The sequence below is a fragment of the Lathyrus oleraceus genome, chromosome 3 (genome assembly GCF_024323335.1).
Source record: "Lathyrus oleraceus cultivar Zhongwan6 chromosome 3, CAAS_Psat_ZW6_1.0, whole genome shotgun sequence".
NCBI lineage: Eukaryota > Viridiplantae > Streptophyta > Magnoliopsida > Fabales > Fabaceae > Lathyrus > Lathyrus oleraceus.
The window spans coordinates 495,176,524-495,200,201 of NC_066581.1; the positions used below are offsets into that span (position 1 = coordinate 495,176,524).

Consider the following 23,678-nt stretch of genomic DNA (forward strand, 5'->3'; position numbering starts at 1 on the left):
TAACCAAAATTCACACTTAGACAGTTTAGCAAATAACTTCTTTTCTCGTAGAACTCCTAAAACCACTCTCAATTGCTCAGCATGCTCTTCTTCAGATTTCGAATACACCAAAATGTCATCAATAAACACCACAACAAACTTATCTAGGTACGGATGGAAAATCCTATTCATATACTCCATAAATACTCCAGGCGCATTAGTCACACCAAAAGGCATTACAGAATACTCATAATGTCCATACCTCGTTCTGAAAGCAGTCTTCTGAATATCCTCAGTTTTCACACGTATCTGATGATACCCAGATCTCAAATCTATTTTGCTGAACACACTCGCACCAACCAATTGATCCATCAAATCATCAATCCTCGGCAAAGGATACCGATTCTTGATCGTCACTTTATTCAGTTGCCTGTAGTCCACACACAACCTCATAGTACCTTCTTTCTTCTTAACCAATAACACTGGTGCACCCCACGGTGACACACTCGGACGAATAAACTTCTTATCCAACAGATCTTCCAGCTGACTCTTCAATTCAGCTAACTCAACAGCAGACATACGGTACGGAGCCATCGATATCGGTCTAGTACCAGGTACCAAATCAATCGAGAACTCAACTTCACGCTCTGGCGGCAATTCATTCACTTCTTCAGGAAACACATCAGGAAAGTCACACACCACAGCCAGATCACAAATCACCAGTTTATCTTTAGCTTCCAAGGTCGCTAACAGCATAAACAACTCTGCCCCATCTGCTACTTCCTCATCCACCTGCCTGGCTGATAGAAACAAACTCTTTCCTTCTTCAATCTCAGGAAATATCACAGTCTTATCAAAACAGTTAATAGAAACTCGGTTAAACACCAACCAGTTCATACCCAAGATAACGTCAATCTGCACTAGTGGAAGACACACAAGGTCTATCCCAAAATCTCTACCAAAAATACTCAAAGGACAATTCAAACAAACTGAAGTAGTAGTCACTGAACCCTTTGCAGGAGTATCAATCACCATACTACCATACATCTCAGATATCTCTAACTTAAGTTTCACCGCACAATCCAAAGATATAAAAGAATGAGTAGCACCTGTGTCAATAATAGCTACAAGAGGAAAGCCATTAATATAACACGTACCTCGGATCAAACGATCATCTGCAGAAGTCTCGGAACCCGATAAAGCAAAGACCTTGCCTCCTGACTGATTCTCTTTCTTCGGCTTAGGACACTGTGGACTGATATGACCCACCTCTCCACAGTTGAAACAAGTCACAGTCTTCAACCGACACTCTGCAGCCAAATGACCACCTTTTCCACACTTGAAACACTTCATCTCAGCACTGGTACACTCATGGACACGATGTCCAGCCCGACCACATCTATAACACTTAACAGGGGCACTAGAGTCTCCCCCACTAGGCCTCTTCATCCCACTCTGTCTCTGGAAACCTTTGCCAGCTGCATACGGTTTTCCACGATCAATCTGATTCTTACCCTTCCTATCAACCCTTTGCTGATAGCTCTCTGCTCTAGCCTTGGAATCCTGTTCGAAAATCCTGCAACAGTCAACCAAATCAGAAAACACCCTGATCCGCTGATATCCAATAGCCTGTTTGATCTCGGGACACAGCCCGTTCTCAAACTTCACACACTTAGAAAATTCCCCAGTAGCCTCACTATAGGGAGTATAATACTTGGACAGCTATGTGAACTTAGCAGCATACTCAGTAACAGACTTGTTACCCTGCTTCAATTCCAAGAACTCTATCTCTTTCTTTCCTCTGACATCCTCTGGAAAATATTTCCTCAGAAATCTCTCTCTGAACACAGCCCAAGTGATCTCAGCATTCCCAGCATTTTCCAACTCAGTGCGGGTAGCAACCCACCAATCATCAGCTTCTTCTGACAGCATATGCGTACCGAACCTGACCTTCTGGTTATCGGCACACTCAGTTACTCGGAAGATTCTCTCGATCTCCTTCAACCACTTCTGAGCGCCATCTGGATCGTATGCTCCCTTAAACATTGGAGGATTGTTCTTCTGGAACTCACTCAGTTGACGAGCAGCTCCCATTCCCACAACATTCGGATTTCCTCCAAGTACTCCAGCTAGCATACCCAGAGCCTCAGCAATTGCAGCATCATCTCTACCTCTTCCAGCCATCTTTATTCTGAAAACCCAAACAAACTAAAACAATAAGTACTGATAGGGTTACACAACACCTATCCCGTACAGGGAAAACAGAATAATTACGACTCGACTCGACCGACTATGCTCTGATACCACTAATGTAACACCCTTCTAAATACCCCAAAATATTTAATTAAAATAATAACATATCAATCAGAGTAATTATGCCCCGAAGGGTGTCACACAATCATTTCACAACATTTATCAAAATATCCTGTCATGCTCATTTATTTAATCAAAATAAGACTCTTTTGCATAATTCGCAGCGGATACAAAACATCGACATTCAAAGCATGTACTACATTACATGTAAAGTTGATCAACAACTGTATTAAAACATATTCAAACATCCCCTCCCGATGTTACATCTACCAGAGCATGACCCACTAAGGACGACACTAGACTCCATAGCACTAGCTTCTACTCAACTCATTGCTCGTTACCTGAAAAATAGATGTAAGGGTGAGTTCCTCAATCAATATAATAAGCATTATAGAACAACATGTAATGCTAAGTAATTAACACATCAATTCACCCTAATCAGACTACGCACTCAGCAACGGCAATATCCGTTCCAACATCATATTCAACAGTAACATATAGCATATGTATAATCTCAACCACACTCAACATCAACAACACAACACATAACACACATATAATACTGGAATACATCCATTCATATTATATGCCATACATTCATTATGCAATGAGACTCCACACATGCGGTACCGACTATTCTTGAACATACAGTTCAAGCTCACCGATCAACTCCAGATACGGCTACTAAGCTCACTAGTCCCACTCATTTGAGATCTAATGACTCACTCACCAATTCCTCACCATGGGAATTAGCTACAGCCCCGAAGGCTAGACTATGCACACTAATCATCTAGCATGCAAACATCAACAACAAATCCATAATGATTCACTCACTAATTCCTCACCATGGGAATTAGCTACAGCCCCAAAGGCTATGCCATGCATAATATATACATTCACAACAATATGCATATCATCAGACATCCTCAATATTTTATCACATAAGCATATCAGATCATGCCAAACAACAACCACAGTATTAGTACACTCTACTAATACCTATACTACTCAAAGCCACGGGAAATGATCCCTAATATGTCATACATCAGCTGAATTACAACACTCAGTCTAAACAACCAAAACTGCACAACAACAGCACAGAAAATACACAATTCTGCCCATACGCGTATTGCCTATGCCCATACGCGTATTGCCCACGCCTGACCAAATCCATACGCGTAATGCCTACGCCCATACGCGTATGCTACGCGTATCACATTCCCATACGCGTACCAACAGAGACCAAAACACGTTCAAAACATCATCTTCCTCATCCATACGCGTATTGCCTAGTGCCATACGCGTACCAGCCATCTCATACGCGTATTGCCTAGTGCCATACGCCTATGACCAGAGACCAGAACTCTCAGATCTGCAATGACTTTCTCTGCTACGAGATCTACCCAATCCAACCTTCCACAGTCCAAATTTCACACATAATTCATTCATCTCATCTAACACGAATGATACACTTTCGATTCCAAAATTTTCTAACGTTTCTACCTCTAATTCCTACGAATTTCATCAATTTTAATCCCAATTCCGTTCATCCAATATTCTACCAATTTCAGCATGCATCAATCAAATCAGAGGTAAAACAATAGTTTCTCACTACCCAGTACATATCATCCCATAATACCCGTTAATCGATGATAAACCCCCCTTACCTGAGTTAATCCGGCACTTCCGTTAGCTTCAAGCTTTTCCTCTTCTCTTGCTCTGCCTCTTTGCCTTTTTCCACTTTTAGCCGCTTCTCTGTTCCTTTTCACGTGAAAACCCTTTTTACCACAAATGGGACTTTTGTTATTCCAATAAAATAATAACCCAATAATTATTATTCCAAAATAATGATAATAATCCAAACTTCCAATTATTCAATTAAATTAATAAATAAAATATTAATTTAAATTAAATAATTATCTTATTTTAATTGGGGTGTTACAACCATACCGTCCACAAACCACCCAACTACAACGACCCAACTACGACAACATGGACACCAAATTCAATTACGGAAGCGCTGTTGGCGACAACTCCCCAAACTATTGGGAAGAAGTGATGTCAAATCTATCAAATACCGCTGAACCTTCCACCAGACCTTCACACCATCCACCATTGCATCATGTCAGCACTCAAAGATCCCAAACACCTCAGGGAAATCGTGGAAGACCTTGAAAACAGGTTAATGCACCTAAATGTGGAACATGAAGGCGTTTCAATCGGACATGTCATTGATTTTCTTGTAAATTGTTATGTATTTTAACTTTATATTCTAATATTAATCATTATTTTTCAACAGGCCCGACCTTCAACATGAGCAAGAAGTGCTATAGCACTGGACCCCAAATTTTGAGGGCCCATATTTTTTTTTAATTACTACAAATATATATTTTACACATGTTATTTTAAAAATAGGTGTTAAATCATAATGTTTTCAAAATCTATTTTACATCTGTTTGTTAAAAATAGGTGTAAAAATATATATTTTGTTTCAAAATTTATGATTTTGTACTGTTTTTTTCAAAAAAATTGATATAAATTCATATTCTTTTAGACCAATTTTTAAATTAGATCGGACCCCGGATTGATTGGGCCGACCCTGTTTTTCAATTACGTATTTAATTTAATTACTTATAAATATAAAATATAAAATTAAAAAAAAATTATATAGTGCATGCGCCACTTGTGACGCATACACATGATATAATGTATGCATGCGCCAATGCAATTGGCTTCGAGACATGCATGCGACCAAACCAATGACACCTATGTACAATAGGAATTTAGATGCACCAAACCAATGACACCTATGTACAATAGGAATTTAGATGCACCAGTTGGACTCACCCATGCTAAATGAAAGATGATTATTTCTGTAATTATTTTGAAAAATAAATTATTTTAGAATTTTATTTGAAAAATATGATTTTTTTTGGTTTGATTTATATGCATACAATATATTAATATTATAAATAAAACATTGACATACTGTGGTAAAGTTTATATTATTTTTTCTGTGCTATCTATTTATCAAACAATGTACAACACAATACACTGTCATGTAATGTAACTCAAGAGTTTGTGTTGTTCCACTATCATCACTTCAACATTCAACATGAATCAAACACACCTTATAACTAACTAACATCAAAATAACAACTTAAATAATTCACTTTACAGTTTACACACGTTTGAGCATGCATCCAACCTAAATACACCACAGTTGCAGAAAGTGTCATTCTCATATTTGATTCTTCTGATAAAATCACTTAAAAAAAAGCACTTCACATTACTGCTATCATTCTTTTCTTTCATCTTTTCACTTAAGATTCCACGGCGGGAAAACGCTATTTATTTCATGAAACAATAATAATCCCTTCCGAAAAAATTAACCGAAAATAAAAATAAAAATAAAACATAAACACACTCACACGAGTTTTCATCTTCTTCTTCTCTCTCTCTCTCTGAAACACAAAACCCTAACATTGTAAAATTTCCCTTTCTTCTTCTTCTTCTTCTTCTTCTTCTTCTTCTTCTATGGCATTCCCTCCGGATGAAAACGGCGGAGGAGTCGCCACCGAAGAAGATACCACCATTGACATCCACACCACCCACGGAACCCCCATTCGTTACCTCCCTCTCGATCATCTCTACTCCTCTACATCCCCTTGCAGTGGCTCCTCCAACGTCATGTCCAAAAAAGTTAAAGCTCGTAAACTCAACCTAACCGCAAACACAACCACAACCAACAACAACAGCGACGATGATAATAACATTAACTTCAATGGCGAAATCGATTATCCGATTGATGATAAGAAAACCACGTCCACGTCTATGGTGGTTTATGCTAAACCTAAACCACCTCTTCTGTATGTTTACTCTCGTAGGCGAAAGAGGAGTTCGATTCCGGTGTCGTTTCGCGATTCATTGTTGCTGAGGCGGGATGAGATGGATTCTGAGAGGACTGTGTTGAAGAGGAGGAAAATTGGGAGTACTGAATTGGAGAGATTAGGGGTTGATTGGAATGCATTGGGGAAACTTCATGGACCGAGATTGAGGGAATGTCGTAATCCAATTGGGAGTTTTGGTATTGACGGGAGTAATAATAATAATAAGTGTAGTTCTGTTGCTAAGCTTCCCAAGTTGACGCCCGAGTCTTACTCATTGAAGAGATGGGTCACGTAATTTCACTTTTGCTTTCTCTCTTCATTTTATTTATTTATTGTTTATTGTTTCTAGTGTGCAGTGTAGCAAAAATTTCGTTTCTTTGTATTCTAGAAACTGAGTTTATGCGGAATTCAGTTTTGCTTACATGGTTAGTAGCTCTACGAGTTGGTTTTTGGGATCGTGTATTTATGTCTGGTTGGATGGAGGGGGAATCTTATGTGAATGTTTAGTCTTGCCTGTAGTTTCTGAACAAGAATTGTTGTTTGGGATTTTTTGGAATGTAGTTTTTGTTTAGCAGGTAGGTGAACTTTGCTTGAATGTCTAGGGAGTACTTAGTTTTGTGAATAAGGCTGAGTAACGTTTTTTGTGTCTCTGGTTTCTGTGTTATCTTACATTATGTTCTCTTTCTCTGCACTTACTGCAGGTTGAGTTTTGATGGTGCCGATCCCAAGGCTTTTGTTGGATTAAAATGCAAGGTAATTTTCTGTAACATTTGGGTTAGTAATGGTTAGGCGGAATATACAAAGCATTCATTTTTAAATTTTGAACAACATGCTATTGCCATTAGATTGATATCAAATGACAAATTTTCAACTACGGAGTGGGTACTACTGCTGATAGGTTGATATCAAATGATGAATGTAGACTAATCTAATGGTTGTAATCTATAGTGCACATGCACGCCATGTAAAAATTGATGTAACCTAAATGCTTCCTTAATAATTGTATATATACAGATCATCAATTTCGGCCTCGTTTTTTTTGCAGGTTTACTGGCCCATGGATTCGAAATCATACACTGGTCATGTCAAAAGTTATGACAGGGAAGCTAATATACATCATGTACGCCCTTATATAAATTATGGCTCAAATGTTTTGAATAGCTTCAAACACAATGTTATGTGCAATTACGACTATGTATTTGATAATGTTGCACATGTTATTTGGATTTCATCCTTTCATTAATAAACTTTTGCAGATCGAGTATGATGATGGAGATGAGGAAAATTTAACTCTTTCAAATGAAAATATAAAATACCATGTTTCTCGAAAAGACATGGAACGCTTAAAATTGAGTTACGCCAAAGTTCGTGACAGTAATGTCTCTGATTATGATGTTGAAGAGATGCTCGCACTGGCTGCAAGCATGGATGATTGCCAAGACTTTGAGCCAGGGGATATCATATGGGCCAAGCTTACAGGTTTATGCTCAATCTTGTTCAGTTGTTCCATTTGTAGATTATTATACGTTGGAGTGGGATATCTTTTATTGGATTTAATTAAGGAGTATTTACATCTGGCTTTAAGATTTTCTTTTTTATAAATATTATTATTTTTTCCTGTGATTCCATATGTATACTTTTGTAATTTATATGGCATATTAGTAACTTATGTATGGTTCATACCAAAGGAGCGAGGTACACAGTCTCTACTTTGGTAATTATCTTGTTTGTTTATTACTTGTATTTTCAGTAACAATTAGACCTGTTAATTTTGTAAGTGCTAAAATGGATTGCCTCTTTATTGTTTTCTTTATGTTTACTTTGCAGGTTATGCAATGTGGCCTGCTGTTGTCTTGGATGAATCACTTGCTAGCAGCTGTAAGGGTTTAAAAACGTTCATAGGGGGGAGATCGGTTCCTGTCCAATTTTTTGGCACCCATGACTTTGCAAGGTTTGATATTCTGTTAAATCTAAGAAAATTTTAGCTTTCAATATTGAGTGAGAAACTGTCTCCTTACAAGACGAACCATACTCTCCCTTCTTCCAGAGTTCGACTGCAACAGGTGAAATCATTTCTCAATGGACTTCTAACAGATTTACACTCAAAGTGCAAGAAACAGAGTTTCATTGATGGTTTAGAAGAGGCAAAAAGGTAATATTAATCACTCTTTTCTTTTCTCTTTAAGGGTTCTCACGCTTATTAACTAGAATGTCAAAAGATGGAAACCTTAATATGCTGCAATTGCAATTTTGCTTGTACTGTTTCAGGTTCACGTTTATTAATATGTTAACAGTATTAGTCTTCATTCTCTGTAATCTAGCACTTTCAGATGGTTGCTCTAAATTTGTTGGTTTTACAACTGTTTCGCTTAATCAGGTATTTAAGTGCACAGAAGCTTCCTTTGGAGATGATAGAACTGCGGAAAAGATGTACAGCTGATAACCATAACAATATAAGGGGAGAGGATGGAGGATGTACAGATTCTGGTGAAGACTGTGTAAATGGCAGAGGGACTTGGGCAGCTCTTCAAAACATTGATACTTTTCCTTATGAAGTGGGAGACTTGCAAATTCTAAGCCTTGGTAAATTTTCAATAGTACTAGTACTTCATGTTTTTAGTAATATCTTTAATTAACATTCTTGTTTTCTGACAAGATCTCTTTTTATCAGTTGATGCTTTGCTTCATATAGCTGCTTTCTGATTTTCCTTGGTGGTTCCAAGAAAGCCATCAAAACATAACCTTTCATTATTTTTAAGTTCACTTCAAATCTATCTATTTTTCCACTCATAGGATAAATTGAGTGTTTCGAAAAAGTTTACCTTTGACTAACTTGATTATTTTAGATGGTAGTAGCTAGAAAGATTGGTTAGTAGTCTCATTAATATGCTAAACAATTTTCATTTATCAACCAGTCAAATAATGCCACATGTATCAAAACTGTAACCTTCTATTGCTAGTTAAATATTTTAGCAACTCCATCAGCGTGGCTTCTTGCTTCCTGAAAGTGCAGAGTTTTACCCTGAAAATAGATAAAATCATAGTTTTTAATATTATATCCGAGATTGAACACGCCCTACAGTACAATATAGAGTATGCTACACTTTCAACAAAAGTTAAGGGTGGGCTTTTGGGGTCACTGTTACTTCTTGGTTATTGGCAATTTGGTGAAGCCAAATGAACATCTAGCCCCAAGGATGTTAACTATTTTTTTCTTTTTCAGGAAAAATAGTTGGAGATTCCACTGCTTTTAGGGATGGAAAATCCATCTGGCCCGAAGGATACATAGCAGTGCGGAAATTCACATCAGTTGCTGGTGATGCTTTTTATATGTTTTTGATTTCGAATGTTTGCATGTTAATCTTTTGTTTGATTTTTTGATTGTTCTAGAGAATATTAAACATGCCATATCCTTCTTATTTAATTATTTTAATTCCATTTATTCTGATTCTTTATTTTCCCCCTCATTTTGTGCTTTTTGGTTGTTTAGACCCTAAAGTATCTGTCCCTTATAAGATGGAGGTTTTGAGAGATCCAGAATCAAGAGTCAGACCATTATTTAGAGTGACAGTTGATGGTGGTGAGCAGGTTGGTTTTTACTATAAGATATGACTTTGCACTTGTAGACATGCTTTCTATGAAAAATTCTATATTGAATTATTTGATGCTTTTACTTTTGTATCTCTTTTTTGGTATTATCCTTGAGGGCTATATCTCTTCACCTTCCCTGACACATGTAACATAAACAAAGCATAAACTTTAATGACCTTAGAGTCAATAATCTTCTCTGATAAAACAATTCTCAGCCATACACAGGAGAACAGAAATCACACCAGAAGCTGTTGCAGCAGATCATCCATACAACTGAAAAAAAAACACTCAGTTGAATATTTGCTACATAACGGTCTTACCGTTTAATTGTCCCGTTACTAATTCTACCTTGTGTATTTTCTATTTTTTTTCCTGAGAATAAACAAGCCACATTTTAGGCTTGCTTTCTGCATGATCCCGCACCTGGCCCACATTGTCAGTTTTTTTTCCGTCCTTTTTAAAATGTTCTTTATTTTATTCAGTTTTCTGTCTCTGAAGGAAAAAGGTTAAAACTTATGTACAATATGCCCGCTTTGATAGCTAGATTTCTGGGTTTGTTTATTGATTGTTAAATTGCTTAACTAACTTGACTTGGTTTTTCCCTTATCTTGCAAGGATAATAGAAAAGAATCTCTAATTTCCATGACTCGTATTAATCTTGTTGTAAATGTTTTGCTGCAGTTCAATGGTTATACGCCATCTACTTGCTGGAATCAAATATACGAAAGGATAAAGAAATTGGAAAAGGTTGTTTCTGAAAGTTCCGCTGCTGATGTTGAGGTAGAAAGTGGCTACAAATCCGGCTCTGATATGTTTGGTTTTTCCAATTCCAAAGTGGCTAAACTTATTAAGGTATGCTGTTCTTAGATTTGAATTTGAACATTAAGTCAATATATTGGAAATTAGGGAATTGCTCAGGAACTATCTTACTTTATCCCATAGAAGACTTAGTGAAATAAAGATAGTTTGGGTTTTGATATGGCTCAATGGTGTCAACTGCCAATCAGTCCATATACTTGAGTCTACCTTGGGGGATAAGGTTCAGCTATTGTTGTATCACGAAGTTTGCACTTTGCAGTTGATGTCAATCTACTCCCCTTCTCTCTATGCTAGTGCTCTTTTAAAGTTTGTTATTTGTTTCACCAGGATCATTTTTTAATAAAAAGTTTATCTTCACGCACACACACACACACTTTGGATTATGCTATCTCTAATTATTGATCTGACCCAATATTTTTTTACTATAACACATACTTTTTAAACCCGTGTACGCGATCCTTGATTATCACTGAAAGTATCATTTCCAGGGATTATCTAAGTCCAAAGTCTCTTTGAAGAAATCAATTTGCAAGTCAGGTTCCGGATTGCCTCTTGGTTATAGACAAGTTCATATTAATTGGTTTGATCTCGATAAGTGCAATGTGTGCCATATGGACGAGGTACTGAGCCCCCCTTTAATCCTTTAGAATTCATGTTCTTTTTATTAAGTGTTTCTGATTTTTCACTTATCCTGTTTTTCATGTTTGTTCAAGGAAAATAGAAAAATACTATTATTTTGCTAATAATCTTATTCTATACCTTGCTTGCTAATTGTGAGTTATTTATATTGTCAGGAGTACGAGACCAATCTGTTTCTGCAGTGTGACAAATGCCGAATGATGGTATGACCACCTCGGAAATCTTTATACCTCATTCCCCCCCCTAATGGATTACATAACATAAGTGAAGGGGTTTAATTAAGATCTGTTCAGTACTACTTAATTAACTAATAAGTCTCTACTAAATCCATTTATTGAGATGGTGCTAAATTGTAATGTTCACTCAGGTCCATGCTAGATGCTATGGAGAACTGGAACCTGTAAATGGAGTGCTATGGTTATGCAAATTATGTCGTTCGGGTGCTCCTCCCCCACCATGTTGCTTATGTCCACTCATAGGTATTCTTGGACTCACTGATATTTCATATTGTATTTTAAGTTTTATGACATGCCACTGATTATTGTAACGATATTTCTTCTAGGTGGTGCAATGAAGCCTACTACAGATGGCCGGTGGGCTCATTTGGCTTGTGCGATGTGGATACCTGGTTTGTTTGTCTTGACTTTGGGCACTCTTTTAGACTCTAGTTTGCTCATGTTTGCTAAGGCTTATGTTTCTTTGCCAGAAACTTGCTTAGCTGATGTCAAGAGAATGGAGCCTATTGATGGTTTGAGTAGAATCAGTAAGGTAGGCCTTTATAACTAATCATGCCTTTCAATACTACCGTTTTTTTGTCTTTCAAAATTTTCATGCTGTAAACATTTTCATTATTTTTCCTTTTTAATTTTCGTCAAATTGCTTGTGTGTCACACTCATCATACTGAGTTCTATAAGTAGATATATAATCTGGTTCCTAATTGCTTTCCCTCTAATCATGTAAATTTTGTATCTGAACAGGACCGTTGGAAATTGTTATGCAGCATATGCGGTGTATCTTATGGTGCCTGCATCCAAGTAAGTTTTCAAGAGTTTAGGTAAAGAATAGTTTAAGTATGATTTTCCTTGGTTAATATGCCAAATCAACCTGAAACTCTGCACCTGAATGAACTAAACCACAACAAAATCACCTTATGCTGGAAGAAACATTGAAAACAGTCATTTTCTGGAAATGTTTAATTTATGTATGGGTGCATCAGGCTACATTTAATCTTAACCATCCATCTATATTTGGATGGTCAATATTAGCTTAATTTGTCTCTCACTTGATACACCTTGTATGCAAAAACACACATATACATTACACATTGCACGGAGCTTGGCCATTATTTCCTTACTAATCAATTTCTTATAGTTTACTAAATTATGATGCTTTTTCTTCTTCAAAATGTCAATTCTTCATAGTGTTCAAACAATTCTTGTCGAGTAGCGTATCATCCACTCTGTGCCCGTGCAGCTGGTCTTTGCGTTGAGGTATTTTCCCTTTTCTTTTTTCTATACATATTTTATAAATTATTTTGTTTTGACCTTAAGAGAGTGGTGTTGGCTTTGATACATTAGTTAGCTTAAAACATTGATTTGATAGGGCATTTATTATTATTTTTAATTTATGATTTATAGCTTGAGAATGAGGACAGGCTCTATCTACTCTCCCTAGACGATGATGAGGATCAGTGCATTCGCTTACTTTCTTTTTGCAAGAGACATAGGCAGCCATCTCATGAACATTCTGTAGCCGATGAACGCGTTCAGGTTATTGGTCAATGTTCAGATTATAAACCACCACCCAATTCATCTGGTTGTGCCCGAAGTGGTATGCTATTTGAAAGTTATTTTGCTTAAGCAATTTTCCAATTTTATATATTTTTCTTGCTTAATCTCCAGCAACCAATGTAAAATAAACAGATGTTGTGTGTGGCGACTCTTAGTTTTTTTTTGAAATAGGGCGACTCTTAGTTTTTTTTTTGAAATAGCCAATGTTAATATTGTTAGTAATTTTATCACGTTGGGAGTGGGGATCGAAGCCTCAATATCCTTATCATTCCACTCCTTAACTCTCCCATCTTAGCCACCAAACCAACCTTATATCCCCTAACTTTTGGTTAGTTTTTTGTTATACAGTTATACCATCTGTCTGTGGCTTCACTTAACTATTTTATAGAACTTTTTGTTCATGTTCAATGTTTTGGAGTATTCTATCTTGAGTGAGTTTTAGTTATTCCTTAATTAGGATCAACTGAATTGATTTTCAAATTAGATATACTGTGTTCTACATCAAACTAATGACCTCGACATCAAACTAATGACGCATCAAATTGCTTGCAATTTGTGTTCTTTTACTTTAATAATTAATTGGGTCGACAATCAGTTATGTATTGAAGAAAGCTTTTAGTGCGCACATTTGGAAAGGGGAATAGTTGTCTGCTAAGAGCAGGGTGTTAGTAATAGGCCTCCTATCACTGGGACTTAAGTTGGATAGAAGCATAGAAATCAAACTAGTGTTGGGGGCAGAAGTCATGTAATTTTAGTCGGCAGTTTATGTTATTATTATTATTAAATGTTAGGAAGTCAAAAAATGCTGTAGGAAGTTAAATTAATAAATATAGGCTGAAAGACTAAAGAGAGGGCATTCGGTTGTATTATGTTTTGGTTGGTTGGGAGAGACTGGGCTCTCTATCTCCTAGAGGTTGGGTTATTGTATTTCTTCTTGTAACTAACTCTGCAGGATGTTATTCTCAGAGGGTTGTTGATTATAATATAAGTTATTCAGTATGTTCTGTCCTTCACTTACCCGAAATCCTAGATCTATCAGAGGGTTGCAGAGTATTCAAGCTGATGAGTAAAAATGTTCACCACAGATTTATTTAGATTAGTTAACATAGTTTGTGTTGGGCTACATCTTTGATAGATTTCCACATGTATTCATGGCTTATTAATGCTGAAAAACTTTTTTTAAAGGCTAATTCTGTTTATCAAGACTGTCTCTGGCTGTATCTTCCTAATCAATGCATGAAACCTCTAACTCAGTCATAGTATTCAGTTCACAGGTGTCATTTTGCACCGGTTTTACCAAACGCAGGAATATGACATAGGGCATGGATGCAATACGCAACACAAAACATGTAGATACAGAAATTTCTAAAAATTATAGGACAGAACTATAACATAGTGCATTAAATTAGTATAAAATTAATAGAAAAGAATACATCTCAATTTATAAGAGAGAATTGACATGCATTATTTTAGACAAAATGAGATGTCATTCTTAATCTAATTATTGGAATATTCTCATCTCTATTGGCATAAACGTTTTAAAAATTGAAGGAAGAAATTTGTAAAATACAACTATAAGCGTGTGGTATAAATGTGTGCGGCATGAATACCACACAACACGACTGTTGAAGTTTTACTACTTCCTTGCTGGTTTGAAAGATGCTCATTCTATTTCTTGCTCAAAATATCAGTTGGCCAACTTGTTGTAGTACTGTGTTTTGAGTTGATTGATGTGTGAATTGTCATTTGGTTAAGGCTGTTTTTTGCATTAATACTTAGATTCAATGAGTCAACCTGGTTAAGGATGTGTTCCCTGTTTGTGCATTGAAAAGTTAAATCTCAGGGAAAGGTTGTGAGCCCTGTATACTGCTTGGGGGATGGAAGGTTAATTGGAAAATACTGGGTGACTGGTAAATAAGAACAGTCACCTTTTCTTTTGGAGAATTTTTGCTTTTTAGGATGCATCTTTTGTGCCAAATATTTGCTAGATGTTCTTACTTTTGTATTTTACCTCTTATATTGGCTAAAAGAGATGGATTTTGTTCTATTTGTTTTGGTCTTTCTTCCTCCTTTCTAACAAATTGTTCAATTGAAATAGTTAAAGATGCATTTGTTTAACGAGGCCTGCCTTTATTCTTTTTGGGCAGAGCCATATGATTACTCTGGTCGGAGAGGCCGAAAAGAACCTGAAGTCCTTGCAGCTTCTTCGCTGAAACGTTTGTTTGTGGAGAATCAACCATATTTAGTTGGTGGATACTGCCAACATGGATTGTTGAACGACCTAGAGCCTTCTGGCAGAGGAGTTTGCTCTAAATTCTTTTGTAGCGAGCAAAGGCTAAGAACGTCGGTGGTTGATTCTGCAGACAACATACTTAGTGTTCCTGAGAAATATAAGTACATGAAGGAAACCTGCCGAAAGCAGTTGGCATTTGGTAAGAAAAAATGTTTTCAATACTTTTGAAAATGGCGGGGAAAGGGAAATTGGTTTTAGTGGAATGTTGGCTTTACTGGCATGGAGGGTTATAATTTCTGATTTAGCTATGGAGTGAACCCCTTCTAAAACAAATGTTTTTGTTTTTTAAATTTAAGGGAAATCAAGAATTCATGGATTTGGCATCTTTGCAAAGCATCCATATAAAGGTGGAGACATGGTAAAGACAGATATATTTCATTTGAATGGGCCTCCTTTTATTATAGCATTTCACTTTTAAAGGATGGGCTAATTGATTTTGTTTATTTAGGTGATTGAATATACCGGTGAACTTGTTAGACCTTCTATTGCTGATCGAAGAGAGCGTTTTATATACAATTCTTTAGTGGTAAGTGTTTTTGAATTATCAAATGTTAGGAACTTAGGAAAATAGTTTGAAGATTGATGAAAAGAAAGAAGACATTTTATTTTTTTAGAGCGAGAGTAAGAGCGAGGTCTCTGTCTCTGTCTCTGTCTCTGCAGGATTTAGTGACCTGTGTCCTTTTCCCTTATGCAGGGTGCTGGAACATATTTGTTTCGGGTTGATGATGCAAGAGTGATTGATGCCACCAGAGCAGGAAGCATCGCTCATTTAATTAATCATTCCTGTGCAGTGCGTCCTTTCCCCCTTTTTTTTAATCAGTTTCATATTAATCCATTTACTACTTGTTAAGCATTGCCATTTCAATCGGCTTTCTTCATTTGATGTATGAGATTCACTTGATTTTTGCTTTTAGAGTTGTGATTATTAGCTAACTAATATTGGGGATATGCATTCTTGAGAAAACTAAAGCCTTGTCACGGCATATTAACATATCTCTATCTTCTAGACATTGTTAAATGACATTTGATGTATTGTGTTTTGTGTGAAACAATTTGATTAGCTCCCACAAAGCTGTGACCGTACATAGGTGGCCCATTAAATGAAAGTATATTCAATCTGATCCTTTTGTTAAGCCTATGTTCTACATTTTCTTCAGTTTGGGAATACTGCAATTCGACATATTTATTTCTGGAAGAAGCTATCAAGCCTTTTTTTCATTGCTGAAGAAAATAATTAATTGCTTATCTATATCACTTTTGTTCTTATGCAGCCAAATTGCTATTCAAGAGTCATTAGTGTTAACGGTGACGAGCATATTATAATATTTGCAAAGAGGGACATTAACCAATGGGAAGAGCTTACATATGATTATAGGTTTCTTTCTTCTCTGAATGAGTAAAGATACATTCACAAAAAGAACCATACAAACTTGGCTTTGTGTTGGTTTAATTGTGTGTGTAGCCTTAAAATTTCCAAGTATATTATAATTCTTCATAATTTAATAATCGACTAACTTTCTTCGATTCTTGTAATAGATTTTTCTCAATAGATGAGCGGCTTGCTTGTTACTGTGGCTTCCCGAAGTGCCGAGGTGTAGTAAATGATACTGAGGCAGAAGAGCGAGCTGCTACCATATATGCACCGCGAAGTGAATTAGTAGATTGGAAAGGAGAATGAGGTAAGCAGCATTTATCTTGCTGTCTGACATCTTTGGTGAGTATTAAACTTCAAAGCATCACTTTAACTGTCATGGATTGTTAAGGTGGGATTTGGCAGTTTACAGTTTAAGCAATGACGCAAAGGGATCAATTTTTACTATTATAAATTTGCAGACGACCTCCGTTTGGGGTCTTCTGGGAGGAGTTTCTGTAGGCTTTGTAGTTCACTTTTTGTGCCTGGTCAAACTTTAGGGAAGCTTGTCGATTAGTGTTATTTTGGGTGGTGAGCGGGGGGTGGTTGAGTTTTTAGTGTGGTTTGTTTTTTGTACCTTTAATCTGTACAAAACCTTGTGTTTTTTCTCTGTTGTTTGGTATCAATTTCTTGGTTATGATTTCTTGTGAGGTTTTTGTTTTGGCTCTGGAGATTCTTTTGGTTAAATCTTTTTAACTGATTCTGTTTTGAGGATATGCCCTCTCTCCTAAATTCTTATACTTTTCCTTCAATACCATCTTATTAAAAAAAGACCTGATTTGAACGCACTAACTCCCAGTAGACAAGGATTTGATTGTTTGCGGGCAATGCTAGTAGAGACAAAAATTGACTTTGATTCTAAACTGGTTAAATTGAGATTCTTATTGATCATAGATATGGCCAAAGTAAGTTTTATAAGACTTCAATAGTCCCATCTCTTTAGTTGGCTTTTGAGGTTGATTTAGGTTTGTTTTTTAGTTAATGGTTGAGTCAGGTCTAAAGTCCACATTCTGAGATAGTATTGGAGCCTATTGTAGATTTTTTATTGCGCCACTTGTATTTTTGATGCTCTAGATGTCCAGCGCTAGACATGAGGGGGCGTTGTTATCGGGTGACCCATATTTGTCCATGCTCTAGATGTGAAGGGGTTTGATTGTGATCCTTAATTGACTAGAGAGATACATTAACACAAACAAAGTAGTACTTATATTGCTTGAAAAGTTCTCACCTCTTATGCTAGTATTGAGGTCGAGTTAGACCTAAAACCCAAATTCTAAGGGTGTGTTTGTTTTAAGGATTAAAATTATGTTCCTTGGAGTCATATTCTTAGGATTATTATTCCTGGGAATATTATTCCAACTTAAGTGTTTGGTAAAAATTTAGGTTTCTAGGAATAATTATGAAATTTGTTTAATTTAAAATTATAAAAATAATAGTAAATGTGAGTGGTAGTAAGAAGTTATGTTTGGTTAAATTTATTCCCATGGGAATGTTATATTCCCACCCTTTTAAGCCTTGGAATAAAAATAAAAAAGTTACATGTAAATGAAATTCCTTGGAATGAAAAATACCTTGGAATTATTTTATAAAATTTGAATCAAACATGGGAATATTGCATTCCCATAACCATATTCCAAGGAATATTTTTTTAAACCTTGAAACAAACACACCCTAAGAGGTTACCGGAACCGAACTTGCTGAACCATATTAGCTCCTATTTTGAGTAGCTTGCACATACTTGTGCATGTTTTAGTGGGAACTCTCTTAAGTGTTTGATTATTATTCTCTTGAATATTTTTTATCCTTGTTTTATGTGTACTTTGGTGTTGTCCTTGAAATTTATTCATTAAATACAAAATGAATGCTAGATTCTTGGAGATAAATTTGGTCACTTGCCGAAGGGTATTTATAAGAAGCAAGTAATAAGAAAGATTATCTGGCAATCTACTATGCCAATGGACCCCTGGAACCTTAAGTTGTCTTGTCTCTCACATCCTTAGTCTTGACGTAGCAGGTCATGTCTATTTCCCGTGGCTTGGATTTCTCTAAACCTCTTTTCTTTTTTCTGTGAACATGGTAATTAAATTGGTTCTGCACCACACATGCCTTCTTTTGCTGTCATTTGTTGTCTGTTATTCAAAGCCCATCATTTTGATTTCAAATTCAGCAGTTATCTACTTTTGCTAGTCGTTATTCTGTCATACGTCCCTGCTTTTCATTGTTTTTATTTTGTTTTGCAGATTTTTAATCCTAATATTATGCCATGGATTATTGAAGATGGACCTTTGTCCAACAACTTCTGTCATGGATTCAACCATTTTTCCGAAAGTCCGGCGTTGTCAATAAGTCATCTAAGTCTCTCCATTAATTCGTAACCCTGACTGAGTCGGTTATGTTGGCTCAAGGTGGTTCCTCGGTATTCTGGTTATGGTAATTGGAAATAAAGCATTTTTTTATAAGTGATTTCATTAGAAATTCATTTCCTCAATTAAGGCTTCTGTTTAGCGTCAACCAACTTGCTGATATGTTGTAACTTGCCATTGAATAGGTGCATTTGAAGTTACATCAAAACTTAATGCGAAGAAATTGAGAATGTGAATGTATGTAATGTAATTGCTGATTGTGTGCCTCTAGAAATTTGAAATGATAAATGTATATACATATATACAACCAACAAGCATGGATAGTCATTAATGAAGCCAATACTATGTATCCATTAAAGGTCAATACATCTTACATTTTGAGCTTGTAAGTTGAGAATTTCCTTAACTTTAGGAACTTTGTTTAGGTCATATCTCTGGTCAATGAGATTTGAATTTTTCCTATACACCTCTCAAGCCAAAAGGCTATTAGGCTTGACACATGGATAATATGGGTGATCCAATATTACTGATCTAGGACAGTCTCGGACAATATGGGTGATCCAATATTACTGATCTAGGACAGTCTCGGATAATATGGGTGATCCAATAACGGATATAGGACAGGCTCTCATACTCTCTTAGGTTTTAAGTTTAACTCAACTCTAAAAAGCGGTGTTGTTGGTCTATTTAAAGGTTTGTAATGGGTCAAAAAATGTGAGTTTTATAAAATCTTTTTTTTTTATTTAGAATGTAAATATTTTTTAAAGGCCAACCTAACCTTTAAAGATTATTATGGTGAACAACAGTTTATTTTGAAATAGAGCCTTAACATGAATTTAAAAGCTAAACCTAAATATGCTTATGGGATTAAGTCTTAAATATAACACGTTTAAATTATTGAAAATGTTAACCAGCATATGATTTATTGAAAGATATGAAATCTAATATAATTATAATAGCATTAAATATCTATTCACTAGAATTAGCCGGTTCGTCAGGCATTAAAGACTTTTCAGAGAAATAGAATGTGAGTGTTTTGTACCGAGAGAGATAAAGTCACTGTAACTTTGGCGTTACAAAGTCACTGAATCCCAAATCCACCTTGTCTATTTTTCTTTAAAGTAATCGTAGACTATGACATATGTCCTTAATAGTGGTGGTCTATTCCTACCCATATTATTGAATGACATATTTTGGCTTTACAAAATGAACTAAAGTAAATAATTAGATACACCAAAAATCAAAATTTATTTCACTAAATAGGATCGACAAATTGATAATTTTAAGATCTTTTTTAATAACTAATCTTAAAGTTTGTAGGATCGACTATATTCTTCAATTTTTAACATACCATAATGTTTTAGTTATGATCATGTTTTTATCTAAATTGTTAATTTTAAGATCTTTTTTAATAACTCATTTTAAAGTTTATTTAGGTCTTCCTTTATCTCTTACTGTTTGACTATTCTTTATCTAATTTACTCAACTTACCATAGATTTTATATGTCTTCTTTCTACATGTCAAAACTATCTAAGTTTGTTTTTCACAATTTTTTTTATTATTCCAATTATCTATAATATTGTCATTTCTAATCTTATCATGTTTAGTCTTACCGCAGTTGTTACACTTTATTTTCATGTTGATTCTTAGCCGTCAAATATTCTATCCCGTACAACATCGCTGGTCTCATTGCAGTCTGATAAAATTTCCCTTCTTGTGTCACATAAAATTCTTGAAGCTCTCCTCTATTACATGTTGAATTAAATGATTTACATCCCTTTTTATTTCTCGATCGTTTTGTATTATGGATCCAAGATGTTTAAGCCGTGTGACTTGTGTGATAATTGTCTCCAACTTTCATCTCTAAATTAGAAACGATTTTCTTTTTATTGAACTTACATTTCATATACTCTACCTTACTTCTGCTTAGGCGAAAGTCATGCGTTTTTTAAACTCGTCCAACCTCTTATTTAAATTCTCCTTTGATTCTTCATGTATGACTATATCATTTATCAAAAATATAAATCTCAGTGTTAGGTCTTGGATGTGTGAGTATATCCAAAATAAAATTAAAAAGGCAGGGGCTTAAAGTTAAAACTTGATGCAAACTTGTTGTAATGGGTAAATCGTATGACTCTCCATTCTGTTTTCGTACACTAATCGATATCTCTTCTTACAAATTTTTATTATCCTTCAAGTTCTTAATATAAAAAAACTTTTTTTAAGCTAATTGAATAATCATTGCACAATGTTATCAAATTGCGGACAAATATACATAGCGTTTTTTAGGCTCACCGCAATGGTAATATCCGTTGATATTACGGGTTTTTCCGCTATAACAACGGTGTAAAGAGGTATGAATGAGGAAATTTTGATTCTCTGCCATGGATTGCCATCCGCCATCGACAACACTGTCGTTGTATATGATTTTAGAAATTGTGGTATTTATGTTTTGTAGATTGTAATTATGATTATTACTTTTTCTTTCCTTTTGTTATCCTTGATATATTTTTTTATAGGCTTAGTAGTTTTTGAAATTCCCCTTTAAGAATAAGAAAATTCTCTTGTAAATATGTGTATGTAAGATGAGTTTATAGCTGTTCATGTTCACATGTAGGGTGTCAAAATGGATACAACCCGTCTGATATGTCCACACTTATTTTGGGATGGATCAAAGTTTTAGGCATGTAATCTCTAATATGTCCGCCTCTTTCAGCCTTGTTTTTTACGGGTCAAATATTAACATGATTTTTTGTTGTTGTAATTTTTAGGCATTAGAGTAGAGATGCAATGTCTGTGGACAAGTCCCCGCCCCACTCTTATATTTTTGCGGGACATGACAAGGTTTTAAGATCACGCTCTCAACAATATCCATTCCGCTTCACTCCGTTTTTCTGTAGATTTTTACGAATCGGATCTAAACGGACCAGTCATGCGTGTTTATCCCCCTATATGGCACAAGGCACAAACTTACTCTTCATTCATTGTTGTTGATATTTGTAAATATATTGTTTTCCTATTTTACCCTCCATTTGCTAGATATAGGATTGGATTTATGACTACAATGCTTCCTAGCATATAGCTTTTGTAATGACTCCAAAACGCCTCACCATATTGCATTTTTTAGTATTGATCACTCCTCAATTATTTCAATTTAGTCTTATTTGTACTCGACTACCCCTTCAACTTTTATGTTACCTCAATTGTTTCATAACTTTTAATTTCAACTTTCTTTATACAATACCTAAGTATTGAACAGTCGATTGGAATATATCACATGATCTGTACCATCTTCATCTATGAGGTGTTAGTTCTGTGACCCTTGATCTCATTTACTCTCTAACGGATCAACCATGAGCTTTTTAACACTTAACATAATTCAAATTTGAGATTTTGAAAGGAGCACACTCATGTCTCAAGTCTTCACCAACATATAAACCCTAAAGTTGGTGTCTTTTCCTTATAGTGTCATTAGGAGACTTCTTTGAATATTGTTTACTATAATGTTAGAATTCTTGTCACATGCTTTCTATCTTAGGATTCAAGTATTCCACTCTTATTTATGAATCTTCAAGACTCTTTAAGGTTGATGTCGTTCTCAATGCCTTTTATATAATAGGTTGCATGGCATGGCATTGCATTGCATTCGTAGATGTTGATGTTATGGGGTTTTATTTTAGATATAAGTAGAGAAATAATAACTTGATACAAGCTCGATGCAGGATTCTAATCTCTATTTATTGAGATACATGACTCTTAATCCTAAATAAATGAGAAAATTGGGAAACAAATCATGATTTTAAACTACCTACATAATATATTCTGTTTGTAGGAGTAATCTAAAATACTATCAAAATCTTATCCTAGAATGTTTTAAAACTAAATATCAAAGATATAGTAAGACATTTCATATTGTAATATCTCACAACAGCAGTCGTTAAATGGTTGCTGAGTGGCGGTGGCTATGGAGCCCAAAGAGCTGAAAACATGTCGAGAAAAAGGATGAGGCAACTATAGAAGGCGCTAACACATGGAAATAGAATGAAGGAGAAAAAATAATGTTGAAGAGTTTCACGTTTAAAATGATATGTTCACAATATGTATTTATAAGTGGAGTAATTTTTACATTATAAACTGGTTTTTGTAAGAATGAATTAAGTCAAATCCACACATTCTAAGATGATATCAGAGTATATCTTAAGATTTGTTGGACCACCTACCATCTCTTTCTGCTATCAGATCATCCACTATTTATATTCACGCTCTAGATGTTCAGTCCTAAGTAGGGGTGGTAAAACGGACTCGATCCGTCAAACATGCCTATTTTGCTTAAACTTTTTTTGCGGAGCGGTACAAACTTTTAGGTGCGGGTATTAACATGATTTTTTGTTGTTGTTGTTGTTGTTGCAGTTTTTAGGTTTTAGAAAGACACTGTCCACGGGCCCTGCTCCTAGCCTTCATTTCTTTGCGGCATAGGCCAAAGTTTTAGACCTGCACCCTCAATTATCCGCGCTCCGTTCTATCCTATTTTTTGCAGGCTTTTGCAGGGCAGGTAAATAGGGCAGACATGCTAGTTTGTCACCTCTAA

General features: G+C 35.5%; 1 protein-coding gene across 6 annotated transcripts; it reads left to right on the forward strand.

Annotated features, from left to right (window-relative positions):
* Positions 1-5,470: 5,470 nt before the first annotated feature.
* LOC127128351 (histone-lysine N-methyltransferase ATX2) lies at positions 5,471-22,237 on the forward strand. 6 transcript variants are annotated; one of them, XR_007805856.1, is made up of 26 exons: positions 5,471-6,473; positions 6,884-6,935; positions 7,228-7,302; positions 7,439-7,661; positions 8,010-8,133; positions 8,230-8,334; positions 8,560-8,765; positions 9,406-9,498; positions 9,673-9,770; positions 10,455-10,625; positions 11,081-11,212; positions 11,387-11,434; positions 11,599-11,710; positions 11,794-11,859; positions 11,938-11,999; positions 12,210-12,266; positions 12,654-12,722; positions 12,870-13,062; positions 15,170-15,454; positions 15,612-15,673; positions 15,764-15,841; positions 16,010-16,105; positions 16,587-16,690; positions 16,852-16,994; positions 21,708-21,773; positions 21,862-22,237. XR_007805856.1 is itself a non-coding variant. In XM_051057606.1 (25 exons), exons 1-24 carry the CDS (start codon positions 5,830-5,832, stop codon positions 16,991-16,993), a joined length of 3,297 nt encoding a protein of 1,098 aa, XP_050913563.1. In that variant the 5' UTR covers positions 5,471-5,829; the 3' UTR covers position 16,994; positions 21,862-22,237. The 6 variants fall into 6 exon arrangements, 3 of the variants coding, with proteins under 3 accessions (XP_050913563.1, XP_050913562.1, XP_050913565.1); XR_007805857.1 differs by lacking the exons at positions 21,708-21,773; positions 21,862-22,237 and adding exons at positions 18,967-19,156; positions 19,275-19,478 and having other exon boundaries at positions 16,852-17,029; XR_007805855.1 differs by lacking the exons at positions 21,708-21,773; positions 21,862-22,237 and adding exons at positions 18,967-19,156; positions 19,275-19,478.
* The last annotated feature ends 1,441 nt before the right edge of the window (positions 22,238-23,678 follow it).